Genomic DNA, 24988 nt, shown 5'->3' with positions numbered 1-24988 from the left:
TTTTGTGCACACATATGCTCTGGACGTCCTGTGACAACTAGTGATGGATAAATTAATGATGTGCATAGCATACGAACAAGTGACAAGAACTGAATAAACATCATAGATATATATTGAGTATCTTCAAGGATAAATTTAATCAGCCCAGTTTAGTGTCACAGGGAGCCAGAGATTAACACAGCAGCACTGACTGTAAGGCAAGAAGCAACTATGGTGAACACCACACTTGTCTGTGGTTTGCAGTGCACAATTGTACAGCCAAGCAGAAATTAATGAGCTAAGTACAAACCACTAACATAAATCTATAGATAACAATTTGTTTAGTTTTTATCTATCTATTTACTATAGATATTTTGACATAGTTGAATCTGGTGGCACAGCGTCTAATGTTCACACCTTGAATGTTCATGGGTTGAGGTTGATGGGTAAGGAAACAGGTGTTACTTACTTCACAGCACATGAAGGACTAAAAACTTTTTTGTTAACTGAGAAGTATTCCTGACTCATTTCAAGTATTCAAAGATCTTGCTTACTGTGGCTATTAAAAATTGGGAGTACAAATGAAGAGCAGTTAAGAACCCATGCAGAATACAAACAACTGACATGTACAGCTGCAAACCCCATGCAGGCCCTGGCACAGTGAGTCAGGAATGACAGCTCTGACATTCTGACTTTTTTAAAACAACACTAAACTTTAATATGATTAAAATTAAATGTATGTTTAGTTATTGTCAGATGATTACAGACTAGTACGTTCTTAACCTTTCCCTCCACATGTGTTACCAGCAGCAGCAGGTTGCTTCTTCCCTTACACTCAGTGCTGTTGTGATAATCACTGTCTCCCTATGACCCTAAACTGGGCCGATTAATAATAACACAATAATTATTGCAAAAAACACACAATTATTGAGAAACAACACAATGCCTTTGCAAAATAATGCAAATTTACTTTCGTGTAATAATGCAATAACATTTTTTTTGTGAGTGGTGGGAAAAGGCACTATTGCCTTCACATATTAATATAACATTCTCAGACCCACTAAATCCAATTCAAGGTTATGGAAGGTCAATACCTAACTTGACAACAGTGAGCAGCAAAATGTAGGAAAGAGACTGAAACAGAATGCCAGTCAATTGCTGAACCCACACAAATGCATATATACACTTAGAGGCACACAGACCCACACGCACACAAATCCATAATTACACTCACACAACTGGAAATGCCAATTTACCTAAACAGCATGTGTATGGGGAAGTGGAAGGAAAACATTTCCAATATTTAACAAGACAGAGAATTCAAAATTCATAGTTAGAAAAATCAAAATTGCCCATCTGATCCTATAAACGTTCAAAAATAGGTTATGCATTATTATCATTTATCAATACTATAACACATTGGAGCCTAACCTGATACCCATTAATAATTAGTGTAATGTATCACATAATATTCTCACTAAAATATGCCTTTTAAAATTCACAATACAAAAAAATGATAGTATAAAGTCAGTAATATATGTATACTGTAATCAGATCCTTTTCATAAGATTGTCTAAGTTCTTATTAAATTTTTTCCTCATTGAAGTATAAAACAAACAAACCCATATAAACTATACAAAGATTTCTAGTCACAATAATGAGCCTTTGCTCAAGAAGACAGCTGTACTTTAAATGATGCAGTAGGGGTTGCCTCACATTAAATCAATGCTGTATTTTATATATATATATATATATATATATATATATATATATATATATATATATATATATATATATATATATATATATATATATATATATAATTAAAAAAAAAAAAAAAAGCAACTGGCTGTATAGTATGCCTAAGTAAGAACTGCTGACACCAATTTTTGAAAACAACTGGATTTACATTCAGTTAGTTTTTTTTTTTTTTTTTTAATGATACCACTCCCAGTTCTGACATAACCCAATATTTACAATCCTTTTCTCCTACAATATGCACACACAAAACCTCCAGATCATCTTGAATGTTACTTTCACAATAAATATGATTTAACAATACATATTTTGGGGGTTCTTCATAATACTTTTAAAGAACATATTGCTAAGGCTGGACACAAAAAACACATTATTTTTCAATTCTGCCTCATTATCCTTCCAATCAGCAGTCTTCTACATTGCTTACATCCAATTTGTCACCTGATACAGCTTTCAGAAAGATTTTGTATCCGATTTCTCTCTCACTGGTAACAGCTGTAAAGTCCGATTTCCCAGTACTTGTTAAAGAATGATAATGAAAAGAGAATAATTAATTACAAACAAGTTTTTAGGCATGTCTGTACAGACAGATGCATCTTCCTGCTGTATTTTATGTTTTTTTTTAAATGTGCCTCAAATTAATTAATCCCTTAATGCCAACAGATTTAAGGCAAAAATTTAAAGTTTAATACAACATAACCAGAAAATAGCATACAAGCAGCATGTCTGAAATTGTTGTCTCAGCAACCACAGAATTGTATGCTTCATATTTTCTAATGATTGTAGAGAGAAACAAAGATGTTAAATTCAGGCTCTCAACTACCACTGGATCAAATAAGTGGTGAATTTTCCTATTTTCTCTTGCAGGTCTTCAACTACCACTTTTTTGTTTTCCTTCCATACAAAATATAAAAGATAAAAATAAAAAATTGATTTGTTTTTTATTCCCAGGTGCTCTTATTCAAACTATAAACAAGATATATGATAAAAAGGTAATAAATTAAAAAATGCACCATAGCAAAAGTATGAAATATTTTTTGAGAAAAATCCTTATTGATTTTGTAGCTATACAAGTTTGAAATTTTAGGATTTTTTTTTTTTTAAATACTAAGAATGATCTCCAGCTTTCCAAAGGATCATTGAAGATGATGAGGAGAAAGGTGGACCGATGTGTTATTGTTATTTTCAATTTTCAGGCTTCTAGTCGTTGAATCTCTGGTCTGGATTCCACCTCACCCCGAGACTCTGTCCTGGCACGTGTATATTCACTTGATTGCCCTACATTCATCCTCCGGCTATTCAACTGCCATTTCTTTACTGCCAAAAATGTGTTGAAGGCATACACTATTGTAACCAAGAAGCCAAACACCTATAAAAAAAAAAAAAAAAAATATTTTTAAACAAACCACTAAAAAGAGAAACTACTGGCACAAGCAACAACCTATGAATACATTTTCAATAACGTTTAGACTTTTTTGTTCAGAATTATTTGCACTAAACATTTTTTTTTTCATTTTTGCCAATTGCAAAATTGTAGATCTTGTCATACTTTTGAATATCCCTGGCATATACATTTTTGAAGAACACAGGTTAGGAAAAAAATGGCCATAATTGCAGTACATAAATGTTTTTCTCTTTGTTCCCATCAATGCAAACACATTTTTATTCTATGGTCACCAGGAAAATTCTCTGTTTTTCTCCAGCTTAATTTCAAATTATTAAGACTTTCACTTTTTAATTAAAATCTGTACTCAATACATGTTTCAATATCAAGCTGCTAGATATAATCAAGAAACTTTAAGAACTGGCATGAAGCTGTTCCTGGTATAGGTACTAATGACAACTGAATACATTTTCACAAAATGTAGCAGAAAAGAAGGTCTGAAAAGTATGTCCATGTTTGACAACACAGAACAATATGCACATTCTAATCCTAATGCAGGGTTCTTCAGGTTTCAAGTCTCTGTTTCATATGTTAAATTATGTCTATTTATCTGTACTACTGACAAGAACAACACTGCTATACACCAGAAATTGTTGGGCCCTACCTGAAAAGAGAAACAATGCAGTAGCTTTAGATAAAAGCAGAATATGTACATTCAAGTTAAATGGCTGAGTATATTATTAGTATAGAAACTGGAAATGTAAGAATAAAGAAAAACAAATGATTTATCCACCTGTACATTTCTGAACTTATATTTCTCAATTAAGCTCTTGTGTCCCACAATGCTGATCTCCTAAAGCTTTGCATGCAAATCAGGCACTAACTCTACAAATGACACTGGTCTGCTGCAGGGTACAAGTTGCAATCAATTTTACTTGTATGGGATGTGGTTTTAAAACCGGAACACCTGTAGAGAAAAAAACACAACAACAATGACAGATTGTGTAAACTTCACGCAGTAAGAGGCCAGGCTGGAGCCCACAGTTCTGGGCTTGTGAGGCACCAGTGTTAATCACAGCAGAACCGTATTTTAACAAATGCAATTCCAATATATGTGGTGAGAATATATGTTTATTTTCTATTAGTTTTAATATCCTCTGTATTACATTTATAGCCACAATGATTCTATAATCCTCTCTTTTTCAGCATGACTCTATATCTAAATTTATCTAACTCATGAAATGTATCCTTGCTCCTAATGGGTTGGCATAAACATGTTTCTTTCTGGAGGTTTAAAATGAAAATATTTAAATCTAATAAATATAAGAAATTTTTTACATTTTTCACACTGTTATAGAAAGATGGAAAAATGTTGTTAAAGTTTTTTTTCATTTCTACTTTCAGGCTACTTATGGTCTAGATTCCACATCACCCAGAGAGACTGTCCTGGTACATAGTTGTGGACTTTAAATTGATAAATGTGAGTTTTGTTATCAGTATACACTCAATAACCAATAATGATAAAGTGAAAGCATGTTTTCAGAAAGGTTTCCAAATTTATTAAAAATAAAAAAACTGAAATCTCTCATTTATTTAAATATTCAGACCCTTTACTGTGGTACTCCAAATTGTACTCAGGTGCATCCTATTTGCTTTAATTCCTTGAGATGTGTCTAGAATTTGACTGGAGTCAACCTGTGACCAACTGAATCAATTTGACAAAACTCAGAAAGCCACACATCCTGTGTATATAAGATCCAACAATGCACACTGCATGTCAAAACAAAAAATCAAGCCATGAAGTCCACAGAACTCTCTGTAGACATCCACAATCAAACTGTGGTGAGGCACTGTTCAGGGCAAGGGTAAAACACCATTTCTAAAATTTTAGGTGTTTAGGACCGATGTGTTATTGTTCTTTTCCATTTTCAGGCTTCTAGTCGTTGAATCTCTGGTCTGGATTCCACCTCACCCCGAGACTCTGTCCTGGCACGTGTATATTCACTTGATTGCCCTACATTTTTCCTCCGGCTATTTAACCGCCAAAAATGTGTTGAAGGTATACACTATTGTAACCAAGAAGCCAAACACCTATAAAAAAAAACAACTTTTTTTTTTTTTAAACAAACCACTAAAAAGAGAAACTAATGGCACAAGCAACAACCTATGAATACATTTTCAATAACGTTTTTTTGTTCAGAATTATTTGCACTAAACATTTTTTTTTCATGTTTGCCAATTGCAAAATTGTAAATCTTGTCATACTTTTGATTATCCCTGGCATACATTTTAGGTGTTCCCAGAAGAACAGATTGGAACAATGAAAACTGTTCCTAGAGTAACCAGACAAGAAGGGCATTGGTTCTAACTCATGCTTTGTCAAATGAAATTCAAAGGACTGACAGCATGAGAAAGAAGATGCCTTGGTCTGATGAGGTAAAAATTGAAGTCTCTGGACAGAACTCCAAGCATTAAGTCTGGCAATGCTGATTACATGCCTAATATCATCCCTACAGTAAGGCACAGTGGGCTGCATCATGCTATGAGGGTGCTCTTTGCAGCTAACCTTTCTGAATACGTTTTCACTTTGCCATTATGGGTTACTAAACGAAGACTGATTGGCAAAAATGTATCCATATAAAATTAAATTAATCCACACTGTGTGCAGAAAGTGAAGGGGTATAAATACTCTTTGAACTGAATCAACTATACATTCTATATGTAAAAATAATATGAACATGAATGATTAATACAAATTATGTACAAAATGGACACAAAGAACACATTTTTGCTAATCTTAATAGTCAACATGGTAAAAAAGAAAAAAAGACTAGTAAGCACCCTCCTTTCCAATAACAACACTCCCTAGAGTTAGCATTTGCTCAGCAGAACAAGGGGGTCAATATTAGAAACATAACTCATTCTGCATTTTGAAAATTCAATCAAACCAAAAAAAAAATACATAAAATTTTATAAGCTGTCAAAATATTCGGAAGTCTTGACATGTAAATTATACTTTCTACCTTTGAATTTTGATATATAAAATAAGCAAATGTCAAACATAAATATAATCAGTATACCCTGCAGTAGAACCTGAACAAGATAAAAGACTATTATAAATGAGAAGCAATACGAGAACTACAATCTGCATTGTTTTCAGCTCAATGTCTAATGCTGCTGTAGATGAACTAAAATCATCACTGTTGAAACTTCAAATATGATGAAACAAATCTTCAATTCTTAAGCATTAATCTTACACTTCCACCACACAGGCCCTGGTATTGAAATTAATGTCTGTAGGGGAAGAATGAAACTGTAGTACAGTAGTTATCATTATATTACAGACAAAAGAAAATGTATGATCCATGAAAAGCCACTTCCCAAAATGATCATCTGATAAATGAGAAAGTCTTACTTTGCTTCTACACATAGACTAGGTAGCAGTCTCCTTGGATATTCATTAATCTTTGCAACAATCAATTTCACATGTCCATACATAACACTGTAATCAAGAGCAAATGTACACATTCTCAAACTGGAGGCCACCAAGCATTCTAAAGGAAGTCTTCTGTTACATTTGTTTGTAAATTCCACAACTGGCATAATTGCTATGTGATATTAGGATTGTTGTACAACAAAGTAAATGACAATTATAAAAGAACAACAAACTTAAACAACTGTATTCCACAATTTGTTTTTCAGTTTTTCATGCTAATTTCCACATACAAAAACTGTATTAAAATGCTAATTAAAATCTGTCATCTACACTCTATGAGGTGCTCTTTTAGAATGCAGTTCTGAAGTATTAAACATACTGTGAATCACATCGTGTGCAAGAGGAAATCAATAATCACAAAATAAGTTACCAATGTGTACACACATAATGTCTAACACAGATAAACACAACACAATATTCTCAAACCCATTTAATCCACCTAAGGATCATGGGAGAGCTGCAGCCTTTTCTGGCCGCATCAGCTCAAAGAGGTCCGTAATACAGAAAAAACAATTGGCCTTGCAAAGCATTATAGGACACTGGGGAAAAAACATCTCCTAAACTGTCCAAATTATCAGCAAATTCAACGAACAAGAGCAAACAAGAACACAGCAAATTCACTGTGAATAATGCTTTGGCCAAATTCGCTGATCAACACTAAATGGGTCAACCACTATAGAAACCTAATGTGATTTACACGCTCACTCTAATTATGATAACTAACTGGTGCTAGAGAGTAGGGGTGGGCGGTATGACCAAAATTCCTCAACCCCAAATCAGAAAAAGTTGGGACAGTGTGGAAAATGTGAATAAAAAAGAAAAAAGCAAGTTATAAATTCTCCTCAAATTTTATTTCATTGCAGACAGTATGAACACAAAATAATTCATGTTTTGTTTTGACAACATCATTTGATTTGTAAATAAATATCCATTCTTGCCATTCAGGCTTAGGGTATTAGGGCCACGGTGAAGAAAAAAAAAATACGGACACAGGGACGAAAAAAAAAACTATACGTCGAGAATAAAGTCGACATTTCCACTTTATTCTCGCCGTTTATGTCGAGATTAAAGTCGACATTTCCACTCTTTTCTCATAGTTTACTTTATAATTAAAGTAGAATGTCGTAAACTAAACTTCATCCTAAAATCATTGTTTAATTTACTAGATTTTCTCAAACCCCGTCATAAGTAAATGTAGCACATTAAATGCTTTGTGTTGTGTTCCCCGACCCAGTTGTTAATCACTATGCTCCTTAAACTGACTTCCTCCGCACTAAGAGGAGACAGCGATCACCATACACAATCCATTCACTGTATGATATTCCTGCTCTCTGAAAATTTAGAATGCGAAGATAAATACTTGATATCATTTTCATGATGAAATGCATTAAAGCAGGTATTAAACATGCACGGTAGTGTGGCGGTAGTGCTGCTCCCTCACAGTAAGGGGTCCCAGGTGTACGTTCAGTGTAGAGAACTTTATGGCAGGTGTGATGAGGCTCCGAAAAACTGGATGTATGAATGGGTATCGCACAGGTTTAACTTAAATATTGTTTAAATGTTGGGTTTGTGATCTGGTGGTCGGAGAGACGAACACAGAATTCAATGGATGTTATTCTGAGCAGGCTTTCTTTATTGCACGCTTGCTGTCTCTATCCGACATACCAAAACCCCAATTTCTATCCTTCCTTTTTCTTTCTCCACATAACCAATCACCACACAATAAATGTCTTTGTGAAATTAAAACTAGTTATAAACTTAGCCCACGGAGTGTTCAAAACTTTAAAAATATCTTCGTTATACATGTTTAATTATGCCATCCATTCAGGGTTGTGTCCATCCCTGAACGAGTTGCCAGTACATCGCAGGATGAATACGAGCAAAACACACACAAGCAGGGTCAATATAGCATAACAAAACCCCACATCCTACATGACTTTGAAAGGAAACTGAAGCACGCCGAGTAAACCCACCAGAAAAACATGCAAATGCAAGGCAGGGTACACCCGGGACACCCTTGCTGCGAGGCAGCAGTGCAACCGCCATGCCGCCGTGCCCCCACATGATTAATACATGCTTTAATGCATTTCACCATGAAAATTATATCAAGTATTTATTGTGGCATTCTAAATGTTCAGACAGCATGAATATCATGTGAATGGATTCTGTGCGGCGATCGTTGCCGGTGCCTCCTCTTAGTGCAGAGGAAGTAAGTTTAAGAAGCTCGGGGAACACTTAACACAAAGCATTTAATGTGCTATATAACTTATGACGGGGTTTGAGAAAATCTAGTAAATTAAATATTCATTTTACGATGAAGTTTAGTTTACGATGTTCTACTTTAATGACAAAGTACGAGAATAAAGTCAACATGTCATCACAATATTACACAGTACCCAGGTACATTACACTGTATTGAAAACAAATAAAACAAGTACAACTTGGCTTGCAGTATTATCCAGTAGTATAGAAACAGTATTTACACATCTGACCTTTTAAAACTAAAGCATCTCCAGGTGACAGACGTGACTCCTTTTTTTCGGCTCTCTGTCCATTTTCACCGTGCGGCATACCTATGCTACCGCCCACTATTTGGTGGTGTAGCAGTGAAAAAGAGCCCTAGTGCAACAAATCTGTGTTTAGCGGTGTAACAGTGAAAAAGGTCCCCACTTGAACAGTTTCCCGCTGCGCCACGTTCCGAACATCGTTTAGGCAATTTAAACCGGTGTTGCGATATAAGAAAAATCCATATCATAAAAAAAATAAAAAACGGTTTTCGGTATGAACCGGTATACCGCCCTGCACTACTAGAGAGTATAATTATTTTTTCTAGTCTAATGTGCCCATAGGAATTAGGTATGAGGAGAATATTTAGCAAAAGAAATCACATTCCACTAATGCACTGTAGAATATAGATTTTGCCAAATGGTAAACTTCAAACTGGCGAATGGACAGGAATGGACCAGGAATTACACTACTAGTCAAAGGTTTTAGAGCACCTCAGTTTTTTTCCAGTTTCCTTAAAATTGAATCAGTTGAAATGCAATAAATGACACAAAATGGTGAAAACGTAAGCAGTAAACTGCCAGAGGTTTAAATTTAAAGTTCAGGTTATCAAAAACTGAAAAAAGGAAATATCAGAATATTACAAATGGGCCTTCTTCGGGGAACAATTAATAACTTACAACCTACAGATGTTCTGCAGAAATTCAAGCAATTTAAGCCTTGCAAGGTGAAGCAAACAATTTGCACAGATGTCCCAACTTCTGTTGATTACTTAAAAACACTGTCTGAAAGCTGAGTTGGAATAGACTATGTTACTACACCCTCTGAAGTACTACTTGGAAAATATTGCAGTGATAATGGCAAGAATACAGCAATTAACAAATGAAATGAGATAGAGCATTACCCTTAGAAGTACAGGCCTTTCATTTAGAGAAATTACAAAAAAAAAAATAAAAAATCGAATTGTTAGTGAGTACTGTGTCCTAAACAATCCAAAGGTAATTGGAAACTGGAAGAAACTCTGATAGGAAGAGATCTGGCAGACCCAAAGTCACAACTCAATCAGAAGACAAGTTTCTGAGAGTCAACAGCTTACGTGACAGGCACCTAACAGAACAACAGCTTCAAGCACAGCTTAACAATGGCTAAAAATGCACGTTTGTTTCTACTGTGAAGAGTAGTTTTGTGCTACAGGTCTGACAGGGCAAGTGGCAGTAAGAAAGCCATTCTTTAAAGGACAAAAGAAAGACTGGACAAAGAAAAACTGGAAAAACTGTGCTGTTCTTTGGACCGGCTGTGTAATTTGTCAAAAACACTACTATTTTCCACACAACTACTTTTGCATATGTATTCCAATTATAATACATGCTAAGCAAAGAAAACTATGGATGAGAAATTAGAACAATGACAGAATCAAACATGAAGCAGCAATCACATCACATATTTTACAAATTTAAAAACTGGCTTCTTCAAGATAAATTTCACCTATTTCACAGATTCTCCCAATGCTCTGAATCATATAAATGTTATGCTATTAGAATACTTTGCTTTTAAAGAGCATTCACTTCCTATGAGGTTTTATTATTATACAACATTGAATCACACTGGATTTGGCTTTTTGACATAGTTCTATAGAAAAAGACAATCAAATGTCAAAGTGAACACAAATCTCTGCAAAAAGGTCTAAATTAATTACAGATATAAAACACAAGATAATTGATTACAAAAGTATTCACCTCCATCAAGCCAGTGTTTAGTAAACTCATCTTTGCCAGCCATGGCAGCATGAGTTTATTTGAACTGGTGTATCAGCTTTGCACATCTGCATTTTTCCCCATTCTTCTTTGCAAAACTGCTTTGTAAGGTTGAATGGGGATCGTGACAGAACAGCCAAGTCAAGTCCGGCCACAAATTAACAAATGGATTAAAATTTTGGCTCTGACCTGGCCGCTCCATGACATGAATGTAGTTTTTAAGCCATTCCGTGAGCTTTGCTTGGAGTCAATGACTTTGTGAAAGAAAAAAAAAAAAAAAGATTTTCTTGCAGACTATCAGGCTTTCCTCCAGATTTTCTCTGTATTTTTCCTGCACTCACTTTACCCTCACAAGCCTACCAAGGTCTATTGCAGAGAAGCATCCCCTCAGTATGATGAAGCCTTTACCATGCTTCATAGTGGGGCTGGTGCATTTTTGATAATGAGCAGTGGCTGCTGGCCAAAAAGCTCTATTTTGGTCTCACCAGACCATAGATCTTTCTTCCAGCAAACTTGAAAGTCCCCCATGTATCTTCTTGCAAACTTTAGCCAAAAGAATTTAACAGACATTATTATATATTTTAATCCTTCATGTGCTGAGTTTTACTTTAGTTTTCATCCAGCTATTTGATACACACACACATATTATTATTAGTAATAACTTCCATTTCTTTGTGCGAATGCGATCTGTACTCTCTGTTGTTCGACACCTTCGAATTGTAGTACTGTCATCTTTTTTTTAACTTGCTCTGCGTGTGTATCGCGCCGTTTGTTTTGAGCCTTTCGAATTCCACTGCTGTCATAATCTGTAACCTGCTCTGCATGAGTATGTTTGGACCTGCCTTTGTCTTTTATTTCTGAGCCCGTTTGGACCTGCAAGGTTTTCAATTCCACTTGTCCCGGGCTGATTATTACTTTCCTTGCCTAGGTCACCGTCTCACAGATGTCAGTATGACGTGACTTGACCATGACTTGACCATGTCACAGGAAGAAAGTGTCTCTGCCTCTCTGAAGTGTCTCTTTGTCTCTCTTCCAGATCACGTCCTGTCGTAAGATTTTTTTTTATAATAGAGATATATATTATATATATATATATATATATATACACATATATATATATATACAGTATATACACAGAAAGTGTGACCTGGAGTAGCAGCCATTGTTATCAAATTTGGCTGTGTTTCTGATCAGCTTCATGAAGGTTCAATCAGGGCTTAAGATTTAATAACAAATGCTGGTCACTGAAATATGCAATTTTTCCTTCAAAAGAAATAAGATAACAAAAGTAAACCACTGTTTGAAATGCATTACATTTTATTATAAGCAACTATGTGACATATTTTGTTAATTTTAACAAAACTGCCAATGTTCTTTTTTTTTAATTTTGGCTTTCTTTTATGCATAGTACTTAAAATCCCAGCCACTGTAGCTGGTAACTATTTTAGAGTTACCATAGGTCTCTTTATGGCTTCTCTTGCTGATTCATTCCGTTTCTGTGGATGGCCTGCTCTAGGCGGAGTTACGGCTGTGCCACAATCATTCCATTTCTTAATGAATGACTTAACTGGTGCTTTTCAATCAGGCTACCATGGCTGGCAAAGGTGCATTTACAAACAACCTTTTTTTGTGTTTTATGTGTGTAATTAATTTAGAGGGGTGGCATGGTGGCGCAGTGGGTAGTGTTGCTACCTTGCAGTTAGGAAACCCGGGTTTGCTTCCCGGGTCCTCCCTGCATGGAGTTTGCATGTTCTCCCCGTGTCTGCATGGGATTCCTCCGGGTGCTCCGGTTTCCTCCCACAGTCCAAAGACATGCAGGTTAAGTGCATTGGCGATTCTAAATTGTCCCTAGTACGTGCTTGGTGTGTGTGTGTGCACCCTGCGGTGGGCTGGCGCCCTGCCCGGGGTTTGTTTTGTGCCTTGCGCCCTGTGTTGGCTGGGATTGGCTCCAGGAGACCCCCGTGACCCTGTAGTTAGTATATAGCGGGTTGGATAATGGACGGATGGATGAATTAATTTAGACCAATTCACACAGATCTGTTTCAACTTTGACATTTCTATTGATCAATCTCAAAGTATTCAATGTGATACTTTTTATAGGTACTGTAATTAAGCTCATGAGCATGCTATTCCAGTTTTTTTGAAATATGCTCCAATTAGACTAGCATGCAAGAACTCTGAAGGTTTATGTGGTGTAAATGAGAGGCAAGTTCAAAACTAGTTTCTAAGAAACTGATTTGCTGATGTTCTCTACATGCAGTAAAACCAAACAACATTGCAATTTTTTTCCTATGAATTTATGAATCACTGATATAAGGAAGTCTCTGGTAAAAAGGAAAAGAATGAATGATGAGTATATAACCAATAACTAGTAGTAGTTTGTAAGCAAATAGGAAAGTAACAAAAAAAACAGTATGTGCTGTCTTCTATAACACACTAGCTGCCTTGCTGTGAGCAGAAAGGCTGTACATTACAGAGACACAATGTAGAGGTAGTGTTTTGATTAGAAACGCAAGAAAGGGATGGGATCTCTCCTTAGCATTTTGTAGTGAAAGAGGCATGGCAGGCAACAAGTTCATATCAAATACACACTGACGGTGCACTAACAAGCAGGGTAAGACACTATGTGGGGTGACTTCTTCAGTTTTGTATTTAGAATTAAGTCCAATCAACATATACTTATATAAAATGTATGATTTTCATTATTTTTATATTATACTAGGGGGCTCTGCCCCCTGTTCGCTTTGCTTGCCCACCCCTAGGTTTGGTTTCCCGGATATACAAGAGATTGTTATTTTCATAGGGAATGTTACATATGAATTCTTTTCACTTTTACTTTAAAACTTTTGTAAATAAAATATTTGGAATCAACTTTTCTTCAAGATTGCATTGAATTTTGATTCCGTGTTTGGACTTGCATCGTGTCAACGCAACATATAACTGCCTGTGAGTGAATATCGTTTCTTTCTCTCTAATAAATAAAACGACTTTCTCGAATGTTTGTCCAAGCTCTTTCTTCTTCGCTTTGTCGTTGACGTGTCATCTTGAACGTATAAAATTATTGTCCTGATATGATTTATAAGAGCTGAGAGCGCAGGAAGCGTGTCTGACATAAGCAATTACATGACTGACGTTAGATGACTGTGGTCTTGTTTGAAAATAGTTGTAAGTAGGGCATGACTTGAAAGAATCTCATGCTAAAAGTCTCTGTTTCACGGGACTTCATACCACAACAAAGTTTTTGGAATCTTTTAATTCTCACTGGCAACATGAATTAGACGATCTATAAGTCTTTGACTTGAACAATATATTCGATCTCTTTTCGCTGTTCCGTTATTTCACCGAGTAATAATTTCCATTTGTTTGCGCTAATGCGATCTTTCCTAACCTTTTTTTGAGACTTTGGAATTTTCATACTTCCATTATATCTAACCGGCTGTGCATGTGTACCGCACCAACATTTTTGAATGCTTTATGACGTTCTACTTTGTCATCTACTCTTTGTCCTTTGTTTCCCACCCCGGGTGTGGTTAAATCTGTTTCTCGCGGGACATATAACACTGCTGATGTTGTGAAGGGGGGGGGGGGGGGGTATTGAACGCATGCTATGGAGATACGGCCGGATCAGCTGCTGTCTGTCTGCTGCTCAAGTGTCTTATAATAGGTTTATTAAAGTTAATATACGCATACCTCTCAAAAGACTACTTTTATGTTATGTTTTGCATTTTCCACACTTGATAATTTGCTCATGTATAAGCTGCTGTATTAGATTCCTGACACTCATGCAAACTCCTCCAATAGACCATATATGTATGAAAGAGGCTTCTGAAATTATCTACAAATCAATAACCTCAAACTATGCAGGAATACCAGAACAGATAAAGCAACTGTACCAGGGTTAATTGTATTACAACTAGTAATGCTATTAACCCTGATGAGATTTTATCTTGACCCAACTAAGAAATAGTCCATTTCCATTTTCAAGGAATTCATTTGGAAAAGTACCAAGTTAAAGTTATCTCATGTAACCTGCTTAGACAAACAGAAAATATCTAATTTGATAATGGCACAAAGATTAATATTTGACTTGCTCAAGTAACACATCCCGCAAAAGACTTTTCTTGAGAAACTTCTGCTAGTGTGACAAAAAGTTATATTATATACAGATGAATTTAAAATATCTAAGTTAGCTTAATTTTAAATCTTATAATGTCAAAAATGTACAATACTACACTGATGGTTGTGAAATCCTAGTAAATTATCAATGCCACATCTGTGTTAAAAGATGTAATGTGATTGTTGTACCACAAGGGTGCAGCGAATATACTTGAGAGAACTCATCTAGTCCTTCAAATATGTTTTTTTTTTATTTTAAACTTTAATTTGTGTAACTTGCTTATGACAATGGTAGATCTATAAAAAAAGATGACAAATAAATAAAATCTATTTATTTAAGTTATGTAAAATACTATTTGTTGACAAAAATAGTATTCAACTGATCCTAACTTTGCTGTTGAAATCAGACTAAATCACAGCTAAAGCAATAAATGTAACCATTGCCTTGCAATGATAAGTCCACTAGGTCTTAAAATGCCTTACTAATACTTTGTTTTCCATTTTTTGCCTGTGCAACCACCTGTTTTAATTTACTGATTTTTTTTTAATTCAATGTGTGGAATTTATTTAGATATGCTGTAAATTGTTCAAAGGTAAAGTAATCATTTTTCAAATTCTGGTCCTTTCTTTACCATCATCAACTCTGTAACCGTAATCAACACAGACCTCAATATTAACATTTGCAGTGCACCACTTGGTGTGGGATTCATAAAAGCAATGTTAAAGTTTGTGATGCACCATCCTTTGGAATAACAAATGCAACAGATTTTATTACTAGAAATGTTTGTGAATGGCCAGACACACACATAGAAACATATCCTTTTATTAAGGTGGATTTTACAAGGAATATAGTAAAAACATTTTCAAATGAGCTAATTTGAGGAATGGATTATTTTAATACGGAGTCCTTGGTGTTGCCTCAGAATGTGGAAGGTAACTAAAAATTATATTTTACCCAAGTTTATTACCCTTAAACGTGTTGCATTTAGTATATGATTATTGTTAATATTGGAAATAATCTTTGTATACAGTATTCTGTGTTTTTTTTTTTTCCTTTCTGGTGCAAATAGCTCTAAATTCGAATAAATAAGCCCAGAGAAAATATGATCTTACTTGGCGCAACTTGGAGCCAGGACAATAATATTGAAGGGAAATGCATGACTAATGAAAACATTGAAATGTAAAGGACTAGAATTAAACCTAGCTTTTCTGGTTAAAAGGAGGAATGCTAACCATCACCCCAAAAGGATGGGGGAGGGGTTGGTTATGCGGTTAGACAGAACATTAAATGTCAAACACGCAACCTATTGTGTGAATACATGTGTACCAAATTTCAAGTATGTGGCTTGAGAAACAAAGCCATAGATAAAGATCAGAAGTTGTACTGTATAAATATTGAGTTTCAATTTAAAATTTATTTTATATTTAAAGTTCACTTTAAAACATTTAATACATCTGGATTACGAGAAGAAAATAATCATACATACAAAGGCAATCGGGTCGCAGATGAAAGGCAGACGATGAATGCAAAAACAACATTTACTCACTTAAATTTAAAATGCTATTATGAACCTATACTGTATAGTAAGAGAGCAAAATCATAACTGGGTGATTACAGCCAAATTCTAAAGATATGCTACTACTTGTAGTCACTGCATCCTACATCTGGTCATTGTCCATTTGCCGTTTGCATGTTCTTCCCACATCTGCTTGTGTTTTTTCCACATACTCCCTTTTCTTTACATATCCCAAAAGAAAGGTAAATTAGATTAATTGTTAATTCCAAATTGTCCCTTTTCTAGCCCTCGTAAAAACTGCCACAACAAAGTCTTGTTTTATTATTTAACTTTATGTTTTACTAACTGTGTTTAATTACTTGGCTAATCTAGCCGAAATTAAGGAAGTAACCCCCAATCCCCATTTACACTCTGATTATACAAGAAATCTGAAGATAAGTCTAACAGTCACTAAAAGATCACTTTATCACATACCTCATGCCTAACATCTGCTAGAAACAGTAATACAGCTTTGGTTAAACACATGCAATAACTAATACTGGAAGTAGAGAAGTCATTATCTTCTAATTCTTTACTAATATCAATATTTAGTAAAAATGCTGACTTAGCTGTATTTAGAATTTCCATGCAATAAAAGAAGCTTCCTCATGCAATGAACACATTATCTAAAACATACACATTTTCAATATCGCCTCATGCCAATGGCCAAGTTTTCCTACAGTCAATAGTGATGAGAAGTGAGCCCTGTTCAAACGTGTGGCCTGAGTCAAGGTTATTTTAGTTTTATTTTTAAACAATTTTTTTAATATCTATGCTTTTTTCCCTGTCAGTTTTTAGCTTAGTTTCAGTATACTTTTATTAAGTTTTGACCATTTAATTTTTTGTTTTCATTTTTGTTGATTTACCATGACAAGCTTTTATTCTAAGACAATCGTTTCATTTTAGTTTACATTTTATGTTACAAAATAGCTGTCTGCTGAAGATTAACTATGATAACATAGCAAAATTATTGTGGAAACATTCAGTTATAGTCATAAGACTCAGTAAGGCTTTGTTTTTGCTCCAGTCACCTGTACAGAGTTATCTTCTGAATATTTTATACTAGCTGTCCCCCGCGGCTCTGCCCACGTAGTAGTGAAACAGGACAAACTTTAAAATGTATTAATATTGATAGCTTTTGCATCCGAAGGCCTCCTGATATACAATATTTTTGGTTTTGCTATCGGGGCAAGAATGTAGCTGTGATCTCTTTGCCAAAAATGTAAAAAGTTGGCAAGGCATCTCTGGCCAAGCGGAAGGTAGGTACGCTCCAACGTCAAATGTTGCCACTGTATCTGATCATGTTCAGCTTTGATGGGAGAGTGTCCCCCAAGTGGGGAGAAGAGTACATGGCCGTGATATCTCTGCCAATGAGCATGTACCCTCTAAAACACATGTAGCTGTGATCTCTCTCTCAAAAACTTCAAACATTACTCTTTAACAATCTCTAGATGATAATGTCTGCTGAACAAACAGGTATAGCTAGCTAAGCAGAGGCAAGGTATACTCCAACACATGGCGAGAGGTAGAGCGACTCGAACGGAGGCTGATATGTGAGTGAGGATGGCCCCACCCGGCTCCCTACTCCTGAGGTCCCACCTCCTCCTCTCGTCAGCCCGCAGCCTGTCTCTCGGATTTGAACGAATAACTTGGTGTCGCAACCGAACTATAATACTTAGCGTGATGACAGAAGTCACAAAATCAACCGGAACGTTCAAGCAAATTATACAATTATATATATATATATATATATATATATATATATATATATATATATAATATATATATATATATATATATATATATATATATATATATATATATATATAAATAAATAACAGAGAGAGAGAAAGTGTGTCATTCATGTTATAGATGTTCACGATATCTCATAAAGGCAATTAGTTCACACAACTTCGTAGACATTCAATGAAAAGTAATGCCATTTTTATCTTATTTTGTAGGTTTGTGTTATTTCAGCATGTCACTTATTTATTTATAAAACTAATTTGACAGTGTTTTTACATTGACTGGGTTCTTCAATGTTAAGCTCCACTGACCTGAAAGCTACATTATCAATTATATGCAGTTGCATTATCGAAGCATTCCTGGATAGTATCGTCACCGTTTTTGTGTCCTACTCCCAGACAATACACCTTCAAAACATGTTTTGTCCTTGCAGCTGACAACCCTCATGGTCATTACGGTAAAAAGGCATACAGTGCACAGCCATTATTGACGAAAGGAGTTACATTCAACATTTCAACTGCTGAACATATTTCAAAGAACATATCCCATTAGCATATTTCCAGTGGTTCCTTTAGCAAGGAAAATTTAACTAGTCAACTGAGGAGAAAAAAGGAAAAAATAGAACAACTAAAATCACATTTTCACTTAAAATCACTCTGTAAACAAGCAGCTTTCAAGTGTTCCCTTTTTTCCCTTCAGAGCTATGAAAATAAATGAGTGCATTAACAAAAGCCAAAAAAATGTCAACATACATTGCTGACAAGTTGAGAATAATCCAGTAATGAAAATAAAGTATCATTTATGTCTTTTAACAAGTGCAGTTTATTTACTCATTTATTCTTATTGTAAATAAAATATTGCTGTTTAACTAAGACACTCTTTTTCAACATACTGTCTCTTTTCCACGTTTCCATTAAAAATACCCAGAATTTTTGGACTATCCATTTATTCATCCATTCTCTAAACTAGTTTATAGAGAACAGGGCTGTGGGAAAACAGGGAAAATGTCATGTGTGATTAAATAGAAAACTTGTATGTCAGGAAAAATCAATCTTGAAAGCACACTTTGGCCTTTTAATAATTATTTTGAATGACCAGTCATGCTGTGCAATAAATGGGGCAATACAAATTTTTTGGTTGTACTGTATACATTGCCTAGTATAGATACAGGTGTGGCAGCAATGCTGATGGGCAGCAAATTGGAGAGCCCAAATAACTGCCCTGTGCACTGGATCCACATCATGCTGTAACAGTACCTTTTTTTACTCACGTCACACCGTAGCTTCGTAGAACACAAACTAGCACTGGGTTGGTTTAAATTGTGACACCAAGTCCTAAAATATTACCCTTCACTCCTCCTATTTTTTAACACCTCATTCAATTGTCTGACCTACAGAAAATCATGTTTTACTAATGCACACTAACTTAAATCAAACCAAACTTCAACAAAAGGTTTTTGCGACATACAGTATATGCACTTGTCAATACACTTTGCACTGCATCTCTGTCCTGCTCGCTGTAAAACATTCTGTGGGGAGCCTGCAGCTTGTCCCTCAAAGGTTTTATTCTTCTTTTTCATTTACATTAATAGACTAGCACCTTGTCCAGGAATATTTTCAGTCCTGTATACAGTACTGCTGACTTCATGACCAAATGCACCTCATTTACGTCATTGTATTCAATTAATGAAGCTATAACAATTACCAATAATTTCGACAAAGTTTCAACTGTTTTTTTTTATCCATCCAGCCATTTTCTGGATGCAATTAATTAAATGCAAGTTGCCTATCCTGGTAACAATGAGATGAATAAAGCACTCCACTGCTGGCCTCCTTTACCCCTACATTCTAACACCAATGTTCTCCCACACAGCACTAATTTCACTGAAACTATAATAAATAACTTATTATTTTAAGAGTCATTCAAAATAACACTATGAGACAGATGGGAACTAACAACCCTTTAACTTCATACATATGTATCTGCACCTCTGTGGAAAAATACAAGCACAGAAAGGAAAAACAAACACAGGAAAAACAAACTGCATATGGGCAATGACAGCAATCTATATTACTAAACTACAGTTTAATTTATGCACGGACGGCGGACGCACCGACGCGCATGCGCACTGCGCCTCAGCACTCCAGAGTCAAACCCAGCGGCCTCCCAGAGTCGGTAGGTGGCACCCAAACAACACAACCTGTAAACTAAACTTGCTCTAATCCACTGTGCCAGCAGTCAGTGTGGCATATTTGAATCACATAACGGTAATTCATGGAAAGAGCTCAACAATTAGTAATACAAAACCGAGCCCGTACTTCCCAGAGTCAGTACGTGGCGCCCAAACAACAGAACCTGTAAACTAAACATGCTCTAATCCACTGTGCCAGCAGTCAGTGTGGCATATTTGAATCACATAATGGTAATTCAGTACTAAAAGTAAGTCAACTAACGGAAATACAAAAACGAGCCCGTATGGATAAAAACGATGAACAAAGGCGCCCACAACCCGTTTCTGAAACAGCACAGGCAAAGGAGTCACGGCTCCAGAAAGAAACAGCTCAACGATTAGAAATACAAAAACGAGCCCGTATGGCTACGACCTGTGAATTAAACTTGAGGTGAAGCGTGCACGCCAGGTTGTACAGCCGCCCGAACGCGACTGCCCACACCACTGCATATACCACCTTCGTTTAGTAATGTAGCCCTCCATGCCCGGATCCGCCGCCATGGTCACTTCAGCACGCGAATCCGCCGCCGTCAGCAAATGACTTCTGGCTGACGACACAGCCATAGAAAAACAAAAAAGAGGCTACATGGATAAAAAAAAATAAACGAAGGCGCCTACAACGCGCTTCTGAAACACCAGAACCAGATGAGTCACAGCTCCAAAAAGAAACCGCTTTAGTACAAATATGTTTATTTAATTAAATAAAAAATTTCCCAGGACGCACCCACCCTCCATGATATTTCCTCCCTCCAAATATCGGACGGAACAGAAACTGATTGCCATTCTTGGATTTGCGATTCTTTCGAGAATCGCGGGATTACAGGTTGGAATTATAACCTCGACATTGGATCATTGAGGTAGCAGCGCCAACAAGTGTGTTTTTCATGTTCAGTCAGTAGCTAATTTGTCTCTTAAACTACAATGAGAGTAATTATGTCATGATTAAATACATGAAAATCAATAAACTCCACCATTTAATCTCACACAGATTAAGGAGAGGAAAAAAACAGTGGAAAGTGTAACCTGAGCAAGTTTGGAACAAACAATACAAAATATTGCTTTCATAACTCTGTTAAATGCAGAAATTGTGAACTAGTTAACACACAAGCAAAAACATGTTTTAAAAATTCTCAAACCCCCTTAATCCACTTCACAGTCATATCCTGGCAGCAGCAGTTACAAGACAGGAACCAGCCCTGGACAGTCCATTAGAAAGGAAACTACATAATGTTACTGAACATACAGTCACAACAGTGATAAAAATCTGCCTACCACCATAGTATAAATTCAACACGCTGTACACACACAAAAAAAAAGAGGCACCACTGTATTTTCACTGGTAAATTTTTAAGCCTAAGATTTGTTCACCATTACTTTACCTGTTAAGAATGTGTTAGCCTTACACAAAGACTGTGCTGATTTAATTAAAACAGATATGGTGCTTATTATGCTTTTTGTCCAGTATATATTAAGCAGCAATTTGTTCGAATCCACTCCTAAAAAGGCAAAGTCATTTGTGTATGTGAGTATGCTTATGTTTTTTCATCCACTTTCATGCTTCCTAACACTACTGAAAAGAAGAATGCTCCCATCTTTTGTATACACATGCTTAAATAGCATCTCTAAATGACCAGCATATATGTTCCTCCTTGGCCAAAGAACAAGACACCGATTGCACTCTGCACTTACACGAACCTCTGTTAATTAAACTCAACCAGAAATACTGCTTACTGGGCATTCTGTCCTATATATAGTAAACAGTACGATGTTCATATCTCTACCTCTTTGAGCCAATCCATGCTAGGATCAACACTGCCTGGCAACTTTGTGCCAACATTAACAGATTTATGTAAAAAAAGTAAATAATCATCCACAAAAGCAGTCAGCAAAGCTTCTCTCTCTCTCTCTCTCTCTGGATCACAGGTAAAGTGAGCCAATGTTACAGTACTTTTTGTTTTGGTGAACTTATTTTCTCTGTCATCCTTTTCTGAACAATTTTAGAAACTAGCAGAATAATGCAGAAGAATATACAATGAAGAAAAAAGACAAATGTCAACAATATTAATAATAAAACACATTTATATGAAATTTCATTTTAGTGTCACTAAAATTAATTCAAAGCAGAAACCTTTTGTATTGGACAGAGTTGCCAATATTCTGCAACCTTTGTCCTTCCTTAAAAAAATAAACAAAGGAGCAGGAAGAATTTAAATAAAAAAACTAGGCAGTCATGGAGCAGGCTCAGCTTTTACACTGACTTTTTTGATCATAAGTTGTATGTAACTTGTGAGTTATTTTCTTCTGCTTTTGACCTAGAATTATATGTAACTATATACTTTTTCTGAATGTAAAGTATTAACAGGCTTTTTGTTTATTCTACAGTGCATCCAAAAAGTATTCACAGCACATCACTTTTTCCACATTTTGTTATGTTACAGCCTTATTCCAAAATGGATTAAATTCATTTTTTTCCTCAGAATTCTGCACACAACACCCTATAATGACAACGTGAAAAAAGTTTACCTGAGGTATTTGCAAACTCATTAAAAATAAAAAACTGAGAAATCACATGTACATAAGTATTCACAGCCTTTGCTCAATACTTTGTCGATGCACCTTTGGCAGCAATTACAGCCTCAAGTCTTGTTGAATATGATGCCACAAGCTTGGCACACCTATCTATCCTTGGCCAGTTTCGCCCACTCTCACTTTGCAGCACCTCTCAAGCTCCATCAGGTTGGATAGGAAGCGTCGGTGAACAGCCATTTTAAGATCTCTCCAGAGATGTTCAATCGGATTCAAGTCTGGGCTCTGGCTGGGCCACTCAAGGACATTCACAGAGTTGTCCTGAAGCCACTCCGTTGATATCTTGGCTGTGTGTTTAGGGCCGTGGTCCTGCTGAAAGATGAACCATCGCTCCAGTCTGAGGTCAAGAGCGCTCTGGAGCAGGTTTTCATCCAGGATGTCTCTGTACATGGCTGCAGTCATCTTTCCCTTTATCCTGACTAGTCTCCCAGTCCCTGATGCTGAAAAACATCACCACAGCATGATGCTGCTACCACCATGCTTCACTGTAGGGATGGTGCCAGGTTTCCTCCAAACGTGACGCCTAGCATTCACACCAAAGAGTTCAATCTTTGTCTCATCAGACCAGAGAATTTTCTTTCTCATGGTCTGAGAGTCCTTCAGGTGCCTTTTGGCAAACTACAGGCGGGCTGCCATGTGCCTTTTACTAAGGAGTGGCTTCCGTCTGGCCACTCTACCATACAGGCCTGATTGGTGGATTGCTGCAGAGATGGTTGTCCTTCTGGAAGGTTCTCCTCTCTCCACAGAGGACCTCTGGAGTTCTGACAGAGTGACCATCGGGTTCTTGGTCACCTCCCTGACTAAGGCCCTTCTCCCCCGATCCCTTTGACTAATAGGTCTGCTATTACCCAAAAGTATGTTGTGGGCCTGCTATATATAATCAGAAACCAAGATTGAAAATCATGCCCAGCTTAGCAGCATTGGCTAGGGGGCCCTAACAAGGTGGTATAACATTTTGAGGGACCTTGGCTGAAAAAAAGATTTGGAAACCCTGTTCTGTATTATTATGTGTAGTCATTACTTCCACTTCCTCTTTGAAAGGCATATCCAACTTTTTTAGTATTTTTCATATTCAGAGGAAGACCGTGATACTTTCATCCACATTTTTAGGTTCTCCTGATTTAAGTAAAAATCAACGACATGAGTCACATCACCACAGTATGCCTTGCAAATGGTGAAAGAAGATACTGTTCTAATGTAAGAATCTTTATATATAACTTGTTTACTGGGTGCGTTTTTTTTTCAAAATTAAACATTACTGTAATATGACTATACTACAGATGTACTTACAAAGTTTCCTAAATAAATAAGTCTGAAACTTTACCAGCTCTTTCAACAAAACAGAAGACATAACAAGAAAATTGTCACCTTACCACTGCAGTAATTTCAGCTCCCAGTCGATGGTTCAAAGCTGCCAACACAACTGATGCAAGGAAGAAGAAAAACATACTAACTCCAGTGTTAACCAGATCCTGTCAATAAGAAAGGAACGATTAGTCAAAATTTACAGTATTACAAAAAATAGAAGAAAGTAGCTGCATGTTTTGGCAGAGTATAATTAAACTTTTTTAAGCGCATGACCAAAAATTACTATTCTGCTCAAATTATAACCACACAGGAAGCCAGGCAGAGACTGCAAATATTCACTTCTGTCTGAACATATAGAAGGTTAAAATCAGACACTGCAAATACATATTCTATGTTGAATTACAGTAGCAGAATATAATGATGTGCATTTTTATTTGGAAGCATTCTGGGAGTAAAACAGCAAAATTATTTTTGTTGGATATAATTACACAGCTACTCTAAAATGGATAACTGGATTAGAAAATGAATAACAGAATAGCTGGATGACGTTAATTAATGTGACTTCATGAA

At 36.0% G+C, this 24988-nt stretch overlaps 1 protein-coding gene across 1 annotated transcript in view; it reads right to left on the bottom strand.

Moving 5' to 3' along the window:
• Positions 1–1810: 1810 nt before the first annotated feature.
• Positions 1811–24988, bottom strand: part of cmtm4 (CKLF-like MARVEL transmembrane domain containing 4) — a 127762-nt gene continuing 104584 nt past the window's right edge. Inside the window, exons 3-4 of the mRNA XM_028809628.2 lie at positions 24484–24582; positions 1811–3106 (exon numbers count right to left, since the gene is read on the bottom strand). Of these exons, the coding sequence (XP_028665461.1) occupies positions 2930–3106; positions 24484–24582 (276 nt within the window). The 3' untranslated portion in view covers positions 1811–2929. The remainder of the gene's footprint in view (positions 3107–24483; positions 24583–24988) is intronic.

Source organism: Erpetoichthys calabaricus, chromosome 9 (assembly GCF_900747795.2).
Source record: "Erpetoichthys calabaricus chromosome 9, fErpCal1.3, whole genome shotgun sequence".
NCBI lineage: Eukaryota > Metazoa > Chordata > Cladistia > Polypteriformes > Polypteridae > Erpetoichthys > Erpetoichthys calabaricus.
The sequence above is the reverse complement of the archived record's forward strand: the minus strand, read 5'-3'. Positions and strand labels throughout refer to the sequence as shown.